This window comes from Lates calcarifer, linkage group LG5 (genome assembly GCF_001640805.2).
Source record: "Lates calcarifer isolate ASB-BC8 linkage group LG5, TLL_Latcal_v3, whole genome shotgun sequence".
In the NCBI taxonomy this organism is placed as follows: domain Eukaryota; kingdom Metazoa; phylum Chordata; class Actinopteri; family Centropomidae; genus Lates; species Lates calcarifer.
The window spans coordinates 1,877,579-1,894,232 of NC_066837.1; the positions used below are offsets into that span (position 1 = coordinate 1,877,579).

Below are 16,654 nucleotides of genomic sequence, written 5' to 3' on the forward strand. Positions count from 1 at the left end.
AAATCTCCACTTCAATGTTTTATTTCTGTCTATTTGCTGTTTATAAGGGTTTTATATATAAGGGTGAATTTTTTTTTCTTTTTTTTTTTTTGAAATATATGTAAATTAGTGCATATTTATTCACATAATTCCTAATTTGCACATCAAAACATAATATTTTTTGAAAACTTGTATTACAAAAAATAATTGCCTTACTGTAAGTAATTACCTGGGCAAGTTTCATAGTGGTATCCACCAGTTAACTTCTTTAATCCTATGCACTTGGAGTGTTTTGCCTTAATATGGAAATCATTCCATCTCCAATCATATGCTTATTGTTTATTCTTATCTGCAAAACTACCAAACAAAGGGTAATCAGGGCATCAACAGTGCCCAAAGGCAGGTCAGAGTTTTCATTTGTTCTGTGAAATATCTCAACATCTACTTCACAGATTGGCACAAAACTTGGTACAGACATTCAAGGTTTCTAGACCACAAATCTTACTGACTTAGGTGATCCCCTGACTTTTCATCTCACGCCACCACCGCCCTAAAAACTTGTTTGTTATCAATAAGTGCTGATAAAATAACACACATGGCTCCTTTAAGACAGTGTTTATTGATTTTTGGACACTAGAGGGCAGAAGAACTCCAAAACTACCTGACAGAAGCCTGTTTACACATTCAACAAACACACAGCAACATTATCAACCAACTATGAGTCAGGTTTGTGTTCACCTGCTGCATTTAAGTCCAATATTCACCCTCCTTTAGCTCTGGTTTGGTTCTCTAGCTGCTGACTGCTCCACTATACATTTCCTACCTGTGTCTGTCTGAGCAAGTTGTGGACAGAGGGTTTATCAAGAGTTTGTTTGCTCAAAATGGCTGCTGGAAACAAGGTTGATGATGAGATCATGAAGATACCGTAAAGACCCAAACTATCTTTCCTAACAGAGGCTGTTGAAACGACCAATACTTCAATAATTAGAATTTAGAGACAACAAAGTTATTTAAAAACACCAAATATTGGGGTCATAATGTCTTTTTACATGGTGGCATCAACCTTATATCACACATATCTGCCACTGGACTTGAGCTCTGGACACAGCTTGGCCTCCAGATCTTCTATCTTTATCGACTCCACGTCTTTGGAACTGGAGAGGCTGGCGGCCCGGGTGATCTTGGTGAGGGTTTCTTCATAGGGCGGAGGCAGGTAGACCATGACGAAGACTCCATCCGATCCATCGGAGCTGGTGCTGGTGTGGCGCTCAGCGTTCCTGGTCAGGGAGGAGAGGAACTCAGCGCTGCTCTCCGTGTCCTGGAGGTCCAGAGCGATGATGTTGGCCAGGCTCAGCTTACTGCGGGAACAACGGCGGTAGACCAGACCAACCAGGAGAACCAGCAGGAGGACGGAGACGACCGGGAGCACCACGTAAACCACCAGCTCCGACCTTCTGTCCTCTCCAGTGCCCAACTCATTCCAGTTGTGGCCCTGTTGATCGACAAGGAGACGGTTACTTTTTTGGCAATTAAAGGTTCTCTCACCAACTTCTTGAGTTGTACATGGCATTTGGAAGAACACAACGAACAGAGAGAGCTGTCAAGTTTGCATTGTACTCATCTATTCTGAAAACAAAAAAATTAAGTATAGGTATAAAGGGTCTACAGACCTATAAAACGAAGCTTTGTGCCATCAGAGCTCACGACTTTCTGTATCTAATATCTGAATGGATACCAAGATGTGAGAGGCCAGGCCCACATCTTCTCTCAAACTGACTGGGTTTGGAGTTCAAAGTTCAAAGGTCTTCATTTAAATGCTGTGTCGTTTTAAACTAGTAAAGACGAGCATGGGAAGTTTTTTCTATTTGCTTGTAGTGGACATTTTTGACATTATTCGATTAATTTCCACACAAATGATTGAAGACTTGTGCTGCTTTCCCTCTAGACTCTGTTCTGCTGAGGGCACAATATAAACTGAAGATGGTGAGTAAAGTAAGAACCAAGATTATCTAAGATTATAAGGTAACCGAATGGTATTTTCCTAACAGCTGCAGGTTGCAGTGAAGCTTCAAGATAATTCTGCAGTACTTTGTTAGTCACCACATCCGCACAGAGACACTTAACTCTGCAGTAATCAAGCTTGTCAACTCAGGAGATTCAAATCTTTCCTCTTCTGACAATGAATACAAAATTCAAATCCACTGTCCCTCCTGTGGGACACTTTGTTCTTCACGCAACCTTAACAAGTTCTAGATTGTTTGAAAGCTCCAAGTCTCCTGATTCTATCTGTGCAAAGTATTTTAGGATCCTCAAGTCACCGCTTGGTTTTCATTTTGTAGCAGGTTAGCACACACATGAAAAGAGTTATTCATTATCATTTTGATCATTTGTGACGGAAGATTCATCACAAGAGTGCACTAAACAAAATGCACCCAAGTTGTAGTCCAATAAATGTGTTGTCATGGAAAAAAGTCCAGAAACTCGAGTAGTTTTGTTTGCAGTTGTATCATCATTTAATTGATTGAGCCCAAGATTATGATCAAAAGAGTTGAAGAACATGAACCTTTTAATTGTGGCTACATCATTTTCAGGCTTCTGTCTGTGAACAGGTTAAATGTGTTTTCCCACTCACTTCACTTGCTTTCTGTTAAATATCTGTAATCAATACATCAAATTTAATCACCTGACAATGATCTGGAACTTTCATTTCATTGCAACTTGTCCACAGCTCTCTGGTTTTCAGGGAACTGACTGTTACAGATTCAGTGTGACGTTGTCTGAGAATGAGCTGCACCAGCTGCCAAATCCTCAGCGCTGCTCATCGCGCATTACAAACCCACAAAGTCTGTGTTTGATCCCGACAAGAAGGGCGAGCCTGCACCCCTCCAGCTGTGAGAGGACAACATGTGGCGGTGCTGCTTACATCCGCTCAGACTGTCCCAAATTCCCCCCCTGCCTTAGTTTTTCTAGCAATTAGTTAATGCTGCCTGGATGACCCAGCACCCTGCAGACTCCGCTCGTCCACAGGACTGGACAGTTTTAATTCTCAATCCGTCTGAGTGTCACCTGACTGTATAAAGTGTTACTGCCCTGAAAGTCTGAGACTTAACATGAGGCTTAAAGGGAAAGAAAGAAACACAGAAAGTGCTGTCATTTAGCCAGTGGAATTCAGACACTGCGGAGACTCAAATATGCAATGTAATCTTTAATTGTTGACCTCTTGGCACAGTAAAAAAAAAAAAAAGTTCCCTTTAAGTATTAACAGTTTAGACAGGTCTGCGTCAGAGATATAAAAAGAATAAGAATTAGTTTTTAATAGCAAGACTCCAGAAAAAAACAAGCTGGCAAACTCCATCTGCTGATGAAGGTCATGTGATATGTTCGAAAGATCCAGAAAAGGTACGGATGGTGGGGAGAGATTGTTTTTCCAACACTTTTCATCTCCTCAGTCCTGCAGCACCAGTGGATTCAGACTGAATTATTTCTATTGCTAAACATTTACATTAAGAAATGACACTGGACTGACTTTATTTGACAGTGCAGCTGAATCATCATGTCTAGATTTCAGTCTCCAAGTCACCTTGAATAATCACTGAATCAAGGAGAAACTGAATCTGACATGAATCTGATTTAAACCCACACACAGAGGAGTTTTCTGGTCAACAGTTGTTGCTGAACTCACCTGCTTCTCCTGCGTTGAAGGTGATCCCGTCACCCAGTCGTACGACCCCCTCCCTGCCGGTCCAAACCTCATCCAGCTGCTCTCCAGTAGCACCCGCATGATGCTCAGGTGATGGTGAAGGAGGTGATGGTGGTGGTCAGGTGGAGAAACAGATGATGGCGAGGGACTCGAGCATCCAGTGGTTTCAGGAGTAAACTGAGGAGAGAGGGGAGGGAGGGAGGATGGTTGCTGCTGGTCAAGGGGGGAGGAGGGTGTTGGGTGTCGAGGGTGAGATGGGAGGGTTGGGGGGGTCACGAGCTAAGCAGCTGCTCACATGCTCTCACATGCAGCAAAGCGACAGGATTCAGGCCAATGATGGGATTTAGAGCTGTGCAGCTGCCCTATATCATACAGAGGGAAGGGTGTGTGTGTGTGTGTGTGTGTGTGTGTTACTATATAGATCCAGTTTGTGTGCCAGTAAAGCTCGGTGACAGAAAAAGGCGGGGCTCCTCTTCAGATCAAATCTCAGGCACGTGGAACACTTGAGGAAAAAAAACACTGCTAGTAAATTTGCACAGCTGTTACATCTGTGTGTGTGTGTGTGTGTGTGTGTGTTGTGACTACAACTCTTAAGACTTAGCTTGAGAACAGTTCACAGAGAAGAAAAACTCTTCCACAGACGCAGGAATACGTATGAAATATGTTGCACAATCCTACAGAAGACACATGAATTTTCAGGCGCCATGTTGGAACAAAACACCAAACATGAAGACATAAACAAACCTGTGTCAGGATCAAACTATCAGTCAAAAAGCCTGAGTGTTTGTTTTCTGCACAGTACCTGGAGACTGTTTGAGTTGAACACCGACCTGTGCGTGTCAAACACCTGCTGGCGTGCAGCCTCTTTACATTAATCCTCAGTGAAATACTGCATGAGAGAGAAAATACCTGAGAATGTTTTTTTAAATTAAATATCTATACGAAGGATTAAGCACGAGATTTATCTGCACGTTTTACTTAATGGAAAGACCTCGGCGTTGGGAAAGTCAGGTCATCACTGTTAGTGTCGGGGTGAGAATTATTGAGATTATTGATAGAATTTAATCAAATTAATTTTTTTATATTGCTGTAAACTGTATATGCTGTTTTAATACTGTATCCTACACTTCAAATCAATTTTTTATTAACTTTTCCAAGTAATGAAGATATTTTACAGGACAACACACAGATATTTCAGTTAAAAGTCTTTACTTAATGTCCACTTACTCCTTTCCTGGAGCTTTCAGCAGAAGTTTACCAAGTTCTCATGAACACTGACGACACCTGGACTCTCTTCAAGTCCTTCTGCCAATGAAGACCAGGAGATGGGATTGAGAGCTCTGGAAAAAAGTAGAGCATGGACCCTGAGTTAAGATCATTTTGCCCCATTGTGTGTTGTGTTGTCATAATTTCTTTATTGCTCTGAAAAATATTCGAATTAAGACAGAAGGAGAAAATAAATATGTAAAAACTGTATAAACATATTAGAACTTCAAAATAAATGTAACAGAACAAAAGCTAATTTAAATAGATTTTAATTTTGTCACTGACACCAGATTCAGATGAAAAGAAACAGTTTTCATCAGAAGCTTAAGAAGCCTGATGAAGTCTGTCACTGTTGCTAAAGCTGAAGCTCGATTTTCCACCCAGATTTACAAATCAGCAGAATCTTTACACGCTCTGGTCTAAATCCTCGACACGCCTTCGGTCAGGGGATTTAAAGAAGTCAGTGAGCTCTCGCAGCTGATGGAGCCTGAGGAGACGAGTCTTCATCATCACAGTCATACAAACACCATTATGTTAATGAATACCACTGGGATTTTTGAACCTGCACCTAATTTTTCTCTTGAAAAAGCCAAAAGGCCAGACCCAGCCTGCCTTGTGCCAACAGTGCAGGGTAGAGGTGGTGGTGTAATGGTGTGAGGGATGTTTTCCTGGTGCGCTTTGGGCCTCAGTCGTGGTTTGAACACGACAGTGTGTCAGTGTGTCTACTTCCAGCATGATAATCGTCTCAAACTGGTTTCATGACCATGACAGTGAGTTCGGTGAACTTCAGAGGCCTCCACAGTCACCAGATCTGAATCCTGTAGAACACCTTTAGGATGTGGTAGAACAGGACGAATGTGCAGCTGACGAAGGGAGGAACCACCCTGTGTTAGTGTGGTGTTCCTAATAAAGTGCTCAGTGAGTGTACTTTTCAGGGTAAATATGCCTAAGGTCAGTCTTTCTGTTAATTAAATAAAAAGCATCCGGTGCATCACCAATCCTGGAGTGCAGGTCCAGATGTTGTCCATGACGATGCTGATACCAGTGCAGATCAAACACTCCACACTAACATGTCACATTCCAGCTGTCAGGTTCAACATCTGTCTGGAATCGACCCAGCGGGATGGTTGGTGCTCTGGAGGTGGGGTGGGGAGTGGGTGGGATTTGCCCCTGCAGGATTACTGGTCCCCGGGGCGTGCAGACGGCAGCTGCAATTACTCCTCACGTGGCGAACTGAGTGGGCAGTACCGGGTCCGAGCACACAGAGGTGGGTGGAGAGGAGGATCATGGGTAGAGTCTGTATGTGTACCAACTGGTACAACCTACACTTCAGCTGCATTGGAGGAAGTATTCAGATCCTTTACTGAAGTACAACAAAGTAAAAATACTCCCTCGCAAGTAAACAATGTACATCCAAAAGTTTACTTGAACTAAAGTATAGAAATATTATCGGCAAAATCTACTTAAAGTATCAAAAGTAAAAATGTAAGTAAATCCAGGAATTAAGTCCTCCAAAGGACCTCCTCCAAAGGGTCACAAGATAAATCTGTGGGGCCGTGAGATGATTAACGTGAGAGTTAAGACTCTAATATTTGTTTTTTATGTCAAATATAGGATATAATTATCAATTTGTTCCTCAGTTATTTAAATAACTTTATTTGAGAGGTTTAGAGGTGAAATCACTCTGTGGTGGTTCTGCTGATAAGACAAAAGGCCACAAGTCAGGAATCAGTGCTGTAGTTTGGATTTTACAGTCTGTATAATATGGAGGTGATCCATGCTTTTATATCCTACCTCCTGACTCTTGGAACTTCCATTTCACCTTCCTCAGCAAATCATTGTTTACAGTTTGTCAAAATGCTGCTGCAAAACTCTTGACCTGGTCCTCCAAAAGGTCTTGCTCCTCATCAAACTAATTCAAAGTCCTTGTGATCACCTGCGGAGCCCTACATAGTCTGGCTCTTGCCTACATTAGATGGACTTGTAAATGGACTATACTCCCAACTAATTAGGGGTTCAGTATCTTGCCTGAGGATACTGAACTCGGACTGGAGAACCTTCTGATTAGTGGGCGACCCGTTCTACCTCCTGAGCCACAGCAACCACCTAGACAGATCATTAGAGATCATTAGAGATCGACTGCAGCTCCTGCAGGTCTCTATGGTCGTCTGATCAGGGTTTGGTAGTTGTTTCTAGAACAGGATGTCTCTGTAGGTTCTCAGTCATCCAGGTCATGGTAGTCTTAAGTGCTAGAGTTGAAGGCAACCAGACTTCTTTTAGTTTTCTTGAAGATTTTTCATCACTCATCCAAAAGCCTTGATCAGTTCTAGTAGCCTACCACCAATACCTAGGCTTTCCCAATCAACTTTTAGTCCACTTGCCCCGACTCTAGCACATATGACTTTCTAGAATGAGGATAAAAACTTCTGGCTCCTAAACTTAAGAACTGTTGGCCATGGGATTTAAGATCTTTGGACACTGCAGAGTCCACATTCTCCACATGAGGACAATGGAGCTCAAGACCTGTTTGTCTCTTCTGAATGCACCTCCATTCCTGACACCTCTTTGCATTTTGCCTTATTGAAATAGATGTAGTTCTTACTTCAAGGTCTCCTACGGCACCGAAGCTTTGAATAAAAGTCAAGTCAAATGAGTAAATGTAAATGAAGACAGTCAGCGTGTTTCCAGGCCTCTAGATTGCCTCCCACATTTCTGATTTGTTCACCAGTTCAAGAAGAAGAAGGAAGCAATAAACCAAAACAATGTCTCAATAAATTACAGTGAAACCAGCCAATTTGAAACATCAAATCTGGCCTCGTACCGAGCGCCCGTTGTCCCCTTGTTGTTGTCATCTTAGCCTGAGCTGCTGTGACAAAGCATGTTTATCGCACCGTGCCAACAGCATCCAACTTCAGCAGAGTGAAAAAGCAAAGCTGCTTATGGGATTACAGCTGCTGTCTTTTACTGAGTCACATAGTGAGGGGAGGAGGAGAGCGATGTCTGCTCACACAAAACAAACAATATTCTGTCAGGAAAATCATTAAAACAGTCCTGGGACGTTTTCCAGATGATGGGAGTAATTAATAAGACAGGACATTACACTTTATCTGTAAGAAATTATCATATATTCTGGTTTTATAGGGCGGGAAAAGACGAGTGTATTTGTACAACACCTTTCAACAACAAGGCAACTAAAAGTGCTTAATGTAAAATATAAAGATGCATTAAAACAAGATGTAAAATAAACAGATGGTAATATAAAATAACACATCAGCAGGATTTGTGCTCCAGCTGTCAAAACAGTGGAGCTGTCATGTCACGGTTTGAACTGTAGGTGGCGACAAACACCAGTTTACCTTATGAGATGATTTACCTGTGAAGTTAAAGGACATAACTTTCACAATAAAAGCACGAGTGAGTTGAGAAATAATCCAATAATTGGGAATAATAATAATTTTAATTTTAATTTTTAGTGGCAAAAAATACCCCAATGGATCAGTTTATATCTTTAAATATCCATGTGTCTATTTTCTGGTGCTGAAATAATTTAAAATACAACCAAATAATTACATTACTGTATAATATGTTCTATTATTTATTAAATATGGATTTGTTTTTATGTTAATCACTGTATCTACTATGCTTGAATGATATTATAGTTCCCTTAAATTTCTTTTATATACATTTTTTAAATAATAATATCTTGCTGAGGTATTAGCATTTGTCAGTTTTGATCTCTGCAACATATTTCCTTGTTAAATATCTCATTTAGCCTGTCTGTGTATTTATTTATCCACTTAACTACTTAACTTTTTTCCCTATTCAAATATCTAAAACCTTCTACAAACTTTATTTTGAAGTTCTTTTTGTATCCGCATCCAGGTGTGTATCCAGCCCAGCAGGTTAACTCACCTGACCTCTCTCTGCTCACACACTCTCTCTCTCTCTCTCTGGTGATGACTTATCAGCGTGACTAACCTCTGACTGCTCGGGTTTTCTGTGGAAATGAAGACAAGAATATCAGGAACTTCCCGGACGAGAAACTTCCCACGATGTTACGAAAAGTCGGTTATTAATGAATGAAGCTCGTTTTTTTTAATTGATTTGATTTCGTCCTGTCAGTGCTGAGACGGAACCAGGATCTACAGATTGTTCTGATAGTTTGAAGGCCTGAACCATGCTGCGGGACGGTGCGTTCACGGTCCTCCTCCTTCTGATCAGCGCAGTTTCTGCTGAAACTGGTGAGTAGATTCAACTGTAACAGACCACATATCATATTATAACACAGTATACATCGGCAGTAGTGTACTACTCAGATCTTTTGCTTACGTAAAAGTAGAAGTACTATAGTCTAAAAGTAATCTATTACATGTAAAAGTGTTACTTCAATTTAAACGAACAGCGATCACAACGAAACTTCTCCCGCTGATTACTTTCATTAAGACAGTATTTTCTTGTATTTCCAGTTATCTGAACTGTGAGAAGTAAACATGCAGATTATCGTTTGGTATTGTCTCATTAAATATGCACAAATTTGTATAAATTTCCATAACAGGAATCTGAATGATGGTTTTTACAGAGGGGGATTTATGGTCATCTCTTTTTATCACACTCCATAAATCAGAAAATACTTTCAACAGCCATTAAAAATCACTTTTTGACCTGTTTGTGGAGTTTTATAAAGACGTGGAATATAATTCATATCTATAGATACAAACAGACAAACCACTAACCTGAGAGAAGATGGATTTAGAACTGACCAGTGCGTGTTTTTGACTGTTGTCTCACATAAAACTATAGAAGTATTATCAGATAAATGTACATGAAGTATCAAAAGTGAGAGTGTATTCATGTTGTAGTTTGTCAACAGTGCAGTGGAGTAAAAAGTTGAATATTTCCCTCTGAAGTTACAGACTGCTTCAGTACAGTACTTAGATAAATATACTTTCAGTGCAGTATCTGCTGAGCTACAGGATCTTAAAAAGTGTTTTGTATGTGGAATTTACACGTTTCTAAAAAAGTAAAAAGGAAGTGAAATAAATATTACAATACAGTTCATACCTGGATGTTTTCCAGCTGAATCTCTGTGAACCTGATGTTGCTCTGAAATAATACAACAAAACAAAAAACAGAAAACAGTGCATCGTCTGTGCATCGTCAGAATGTGTTTTTTTCTGCTCGGGTCAATGACTAATTGTTGCAGAATTAGTGGATTAATCAGATTCATCTGAAGCTGTTTGGATGATTCATTTTCCATGATCACATCCCTGTAACGTGAATATCTTTCACTGTTCATTAAATAATTAATCTCCTAAGACACATAAACATAAAAGGAGTGATTAGAAAGACAGGGATGGGGATGATGAATAAGAACTCATATATCTGTGGGTTACTCATTAATGGCCACTTGAGGAACATTTAACATTTTACATGGAAAATCCCTCCTCCAGGGGAATTTATCTGATACTGTGATGCCTATAAAATCCCCAAGGACAGTTATAACTGGGTTCAAGGTCCAGGTTCATCTATCAGTGGTTGTTCTTATTTTATATTCAGTTAAGTAGCTGGACGGTGTGTTTCTGTATCCTGCGGGCTGCAGCTTTGTCTCAGCTGACTCACACTTCTCCTTCAGTCCATTAGTTCAGAAATACTGAAGTGGGTTTTCTGGATGTTCCTGCCTCTGTCGGTGGTTCCTGTGGCGTCACACGTCTACGCTGATGTTACTAAATGTTTTAAAAAAAAGGAAAGAAATCAGCTATAATGTGGTGCTGTGGTTTTTGTTCCAGCTTGCCTCCAGAGGTGAGAGTCATGACTTACTTCTCGTTTCCCAGTCGAGCTGCTGTTTTTCAGGAGCGTGACTGATACATCCTCATCCTCTCAGGAAGTCTCTAAACATTCAAGATGAACAGCTCTGACGCTGGAAAACACCACAGTCATAAATCAAAGTTTGAGGCCTGGAGTATTTCATCATGTCTTTTGTTAAAGAAAGGCGATGGTTTTGATTTACCTGCTGCTGTTTCAGCCTCAGAGGAATCTGATTGGTTGGTAAATGACGGGTGTAAGTCAGGGAGAACTGGCTGCTTGAATCAAAAGCCTTTTGAAATAACAAACAGCAGATACACCTGCACAAAGTATGTAACTTCTGCTGAGCAGCAGCGCCCCCTGTGGCCAGAGTGGACAGAAAACTAAACGGAAACATGGCCGAGCAGGTATATTACCCATGATCCCCTTCTGCTTCTGTTTCTAACTCTTGATATTTCTGTCAGTTTCCTGGATGTCAGAGATGAACGCTGGTTTTTAATGACTTCTCAGTCTTTTTAACTGATCTACAGTTCAGCATCACTCTGAACTCTCTGAGTCTTAGAGGGAGATCGAACCTGAAGAACAGGTGTTCAGGGAGCAGAGGGTCCATAAAGACTTACCCCATCTTTGTGTCGAGGAACTCTCACACCCCATCCAACACCACAGGGGTTCCTCCTGCAGGACCCGAGGTGAGTCGTCAGAGCGACTGCCTGCACCTGAGACAGAAATGCACCAGAGTGTGTGGACTCCCTGAAAAGCCTGGTTTAACAGCTGTCAGCTCGTCTTGGATCTTAGGCATCAATTAAGCAGATTTCCTGTCGGTGTGTCTTCAGTCGTTGGTTGTTTCTCTCCGTCGGTGTTAGTTCACTGCACCGCCACCACTCTCTGGATCCTGAGTAAAAACTGTTTGTCTGAACCTTAATTGAGCTGAATCGTCTGCAGCCGTGCAAACAGAGTGTCCATGATGGGATGAATCTTTTAATATATCCCAGGCGTCTGATGATCCTCTGAACGCTGCTGAAAACGACACAGTGAGGTGGTTCTTCCTCCCGAGGAAGTAAAGTCTCTGTCTCCATCTTCTTTCTCCTGAAGTCTTCGATCAGCTCGTTGGTTTTGGTGGTGTTGAGGTCCAGGATGTTGTCTCTACACCACCCAGACAGCTGCTTTAATCCTTGAAGTTCAAACTGACATCAGATCTGTTCCACACAGAGAAAAAAATGTTGGCATGAAAAACCTTTTACATTTTTTTGTCCTTCAGAGTGTGTCATCATTTTTAACATGTCGACACACCTCTTGTTTTGCTCATTTCATTATGAGATGAAATATTTACGTCTGATGTGTTGTCTACATGAAGCACCAGGTGTAATCAATAGGCCTTCACGATTTCCACCTGAAGACACAGTTTTGTTGTTTTTTTTTCTTGTTGACTGTGACACTGTCTTATAAGAGGCACTTTGATGAGCAGCGATGTCCGCCTCCTTTAGAAGATTAAAAAAACATGTGAGGCAGAAGCTGAAGAACAATAAGGACTGAGGCTTGGGAGGAATGCTGCAGAGCAACCACAACAGTATTTACATTTTCTTCCTGGTAGCTGCAGGTTTCCAGTCAAAACAGTGCTGCTATGTTGCGTGAGGGTGAGGCCTTAAACAGGTGTGTTACACGGATTACCTGGTTAGTCTGCTGCAGCTTCACACTCCACTCCTGTGATTGTAAAGGTGTTGTGTGATTGTCATGTGTGGATGACTGATGGCCTCGTTTAGCTCCGTAAGTGTGAGCGGAGCTCTAATTTGATGAATAACTAGCAGAGCAAACGATTCCTCCACAGAACTGACTTCAACTAACAATTATTTTCATTATAACATATCCAACTGTTGATCTCTTTAACAATCAATTGTTTTTTGAGTCTATAAAATGTCACAAAATAGTGAAAATGCCTGTAATTATTCCCTTGAGGTGCAGTTAACATTTTCTAATTTTTGTTAACCTCCAGCATGTTGAGTTTACTGTCACAGAAAACTGAAAAAACAGTAAATATTCACATTAGAAAAGCCTGTACCAGTGAATTCTAACCTTTTAAAGGTTCAAAAATGCCCCGAAAAATACCTGTGTACATACAGTCTACACTGATCCATTGTGTATTTATGAGTCTTCTTTCTCTCGTTTCCTTGTTGCAGTTCCACCTCCAACAAACGTGACTTTGAGCTGCCAAAATCTGAAAACCACAGTGAGCTGGGAATACAACAAACACCAACCTCAAACCAGCTTCTGTGTGAAAATCAAATCGTCTGAAGAGTAAGACTCAACATTTTCAACCTTTTTTTTCTTTTTAAATCTAGATTCAATCAGCATTTTAGTTTTTGATTTAAAAAAAGTATTTTAAAAGTGCTACTGTTTTTCTTGTAGATTATAATTATGCTCGTGGACTTGTTTTGGAGGTTGTAGTGTGTGAAACAGTTGTACTCACTTTATATTTCTTGGAGTGTGTTGTTATTAATCTGCTGTTTTCTTTGCTTTTCTGTTGAAGGTGTTATGGGAACACCACAGACCATCAGTACGATCTGAGCCGCTTCATCTGGGAATCTACAGACCGCTACAAAGACATCCATTCTGTCACTGTAATAGGCATACAGGGAGGGAAAATGTCTGAGCCTGTAACATCAAACACACTGACCTTTTAATGACATAAAGTTAGCTCATAAAAAATGTAAGTGATAACCAGAGGTAAAGGTGTGTTTATTCCTTTGCCTGGTTTCTTTCACAGAGGTAAAACTTCAAACTTCTCTCGACAGGTGTTTTAAATTTCCCTCCTGTGAATCTGACCGTAGAGGACTCGAGGAGCACAGTCAGCTTCCAGAATCCCCTCCTCTTCTACAAAGAACTGAAGCAGGCCACGAAGCCAGACACCTACTTTGACTTCAGTGTCTCTTCAGATAATGTAAGTAGACATATCTGCACTGTAATCAAGGGTCATGCTTGAAACACTGAAGAAAAGACCTTAAGTACAAAGGACAATCAGCCACAACGTTAAAACCACAGAAAAACCATGAAAATGCCTGTAAGTAAGATCTAAATCTAAATCTAAATTATCTGTGTTCTGTGACTTTCAGGGAAGTTTGGGGGAAGCACAGTGCCAATCGACAGAGCCCATTTGCAGATTCGACTTCTCCTTCCCCGAGGGGGTGGAGGAGTGTGTCACGCTGGTCGGATGGTTGATGACTGGGCAACGTACCGACTGGGTGGCGTTCAATAAGACAGGCCGCATCTGTCACACTGACTCAACAGGTAAGTCTGAACCAGGAGGGACAAGTCTTTAATCTTTAATCTGAGCAGGTTTGGACAGAAATGTGTAGGAGATACAGCTGCTGTAAAGACGTTTTAGGGGTTCAAGAGTAACTGGAAACATGGCTGTGTGTTGTTTGGTTCAGAGTTGCTGTTTAGACTGAGGAGGAGTCAAAACAAAGAGTGAAGAGGTGACCTAGGCAAAAAAAGAAAAGCAAAAATCTGTCAGAGAGAAATCAAAAGTCGTCGGTTTTCCAAAAATCAAGAGGAAAAGCAAGTCAGGAATACTCTCCAGGATGTCGGCAGACATGTTTCCCTGTTGACCAGAACCTCAGAGGATTCACTGCAAGATGCCACCTCAAAAACAGAGGCCAGACTGCAGTTCACCAAGACACAGAGAGAAGGTGGTGGAACAAAGGTCTGTGGACTGATGAAAGAGAAATTCATCATTCAGCATCACCTAAACCCAGTCCACCTGCTGAAGACCAGACTAAAACCAGGGTCCATCTGAGGACAAAGACTTCAGACCATCATCCACTGCAAAGGATTGTCCACAAAACATTAAATAAGATGATTGTTTGACGTCGTGCATCTATCCGGTTCCTTTTCAACCCTTAAACATCGAGCAGCTGTATCTCCCACACAGGTCTTCTCTTTAATAATGACTTTATATCTGTGTCCATATAAATCAGAAGACTTTCAAACAATGAGACTAAATTATTATAATATTCTTTTTTTTGTAGACGTCCACTGGGTAATACTTGCTGTAGTGCTGGGTTGCCTTGTCCTCGTTATCACTGCGGTAACAATTTCTGTCTGTTGTGTGAAGGCCTGGACAACAAAGCCGCTGCCAACACCGATTGTTAGGGTAAGGTGTCCGATTGGAAAGAAAAACAGAACATTAATAATTCTGTTGTTTTCATCTTTGTGTAACTTGTCTGTTTCTCTCTTCTTGTCACAAAGGATTGGGACACACTCCCCCCAAATGTGACACAACCTGAGGAAGAAGAAAGAACCGTTCTGGTGACTGTTGAACCGAGACCTGTTGTTCCAGACAGCTCAAAGGATGACTACAGTCTCAGAAAGAGCCTCGAGGGCAGTGGCAACAGCTCGATTAAGCCGAATCTGAACAGACTCCACTACAGGACAGGACGACTGTCAGAGGGCAGCAGCCAGGAGCTGGATGCTGGGAGAGATGTGACAGACGAGGAGTCTGCAGACGGCTCAGAGAAAACAGAGTGTGTTTCGATAGATGACGAGGAGGAAGTGGAACGGGAAAGAAAAGATGAGGGGCACTATGACCGGCGCCCACAGATTCTGCAGGACATGGGTGGTGGAGACATGGTCGAGACTTACTCACAGAGATGAAACAACCAGCAGAGGTCTTAGTTAAACTCAATCAAAGACTAGCTGAGGATTTAAACACTGTCACAGGTGCGTACCTTGTTGCCGGGACCCTGGTCCTCCACCGCTGCTGCAAAGACTTCAGAACAATGTGGAGCAACCTTACGGGCTTTGAGTTGTAAAAGTTGCTGCTCGTCTCAGGGAAAACAAACCAGTGGATCTCCCAGTCGCCTTCCAGCTGCTGGTTACGCAGATGATGCACAACCCTCAGTCGATTATTTGTTATTTTGATTGTTGTTTTTTATGTGTAGCCATCATTCATGAAGGGAAGGGGAGTCAGTGTCTCATTTTAATTGAGCTTTATCATTTGTTAAAGGACAAATGCACAAAAAGTGGTATCCAATGTAGATAAGTGGATAAATGTAGGTTTTATTGACCCTGGTTTAATCTGAATCTGAACCCTCGCTCTGTCTGGACTCTGAGCTCCCGGCAGCAGGTTTACAGGTGGCATAAATACCTCTCACCTTCACAGCCGCTGCCGCGCCTTCATACTTGTATCCACATTCGTGTGTTTAGTGTATCTGTGTGCTGCTGTTGGGCAATCTGTGACCTGCAGAACTGGCTCTGTAGACAATGCATGGGAGGGTTTTTCTTTTGTTTGCATCAAGAAGATTAGGGGTGTCGAGAACATGACCTCAGACTGGATATAATTTTTTAAAATGGTATATAACAATGTGCCTTGTTCTCTAAACGGGGGTTTTATAAAGCTCTTAATGAATATAATAAAGTAATTTTACAATAATTGTTCAGTTTGTTTTAGGGTTAAACACCACTGTGCTGACCACTGCTCTGACCGCAGAGTATCTGCTTCTAACACTGATATGAGAAGTGAATTTGATGTAAAATGGACTCAGGTTCGTGTTTTTCCATTGGACAGAGCAGCTTCCTGTCTCCACTGCACGTAATGCTTGTTTGCATTGTTTGCGTGAGAGAGAGGAATGTAAATGTGCTGCTCTGCCAAAGGTTTTTGGGTGTCTACCTGATGCTCGATGATTATCAGCTCAGCTGCAGGGAAAGTGCAGCGCGACGAGTTCGATGTGAAAAGTCACAAGTGTTTTTAATACCATGAAGACAGTGAGTGAGACATGATGTCGATAAGAGTGTGGGTGAAGTGTTTTATCAGTCTGGTCAATGTGAATGACTGGAAACAGCCTGGAGGTGTCCAAAGGTAACAGAATCCACCTACCAGCACCTATAAAGTCCACTGATTAACACTTTATCTCT

General features: G+C 41.5%; 2 protein-coding genes across 2 annotated transcripts; one reads left to right on the top strand and one right to left on the bottom strand.

The window, feature by feature from the left end:
- Nucleotides 1-585: 585 nt before the first annotated feature.
- Nucleotides 586-4,354, bottom strand: LOC127142510 (small integral membrane protein 28-like). Its single transcript, XM_051070965.1, has 2 exons — nt 3,662-4,354; nt 586-1,471 (listed from the first exon to the last, which is right to left on the bottom strand). Exons 1-2 carry the CDS (start codon nt 3,758-3,760, stop codon nt 1,049-1,051), a joined length of 522 nt encoding a protein of 173 aa, XP_050926922.1. The 5' UTR covers nt 3,761-4,354; the 3' UTR covers nt 586-1,048.
- A 4,509-nt stretch (nt 4,355-8,863) lies between these two features.
- Nucleotides 8,864-16,172, top strand: ifngr1 (interferon gamma receptor 1). The gene is given in 8 exon segments (XM_051070952.1): nt 8,864-9,186; nt 12,922-13,039; nt 13,272-13,419; nt 13,421-13,451; nt 13,537-13,682; nt 13,855-14,029; nt 14,770-14,894; nt 14,990-16,172. Coding segments are annotated over 8 exon segments (1,212 nt in total). The 5' UTR covers nt 8,864-9,122; the 3' UTR covers nt 15,395-16,172.
- Nucleotides 16,173-16,654: the final 482 nt, after the last annotated feature.

Coding starts and splice junctions, on each gene's coding strand:
- LOC127142510 (XM_051070965.1), bottom strand. CDS start 3,760: ATGCGGGTGCTACTGGAGAGCAGCTGGATGAGGTTTGGACCGGCAGGG. Junction 1,472..3,661: donor CTTCAACGCAGGAGAAGCAG/GTGAGTTCAGCA, acceptor GTCGATCAACAG/GGCCACAACTGGAATGAGTT.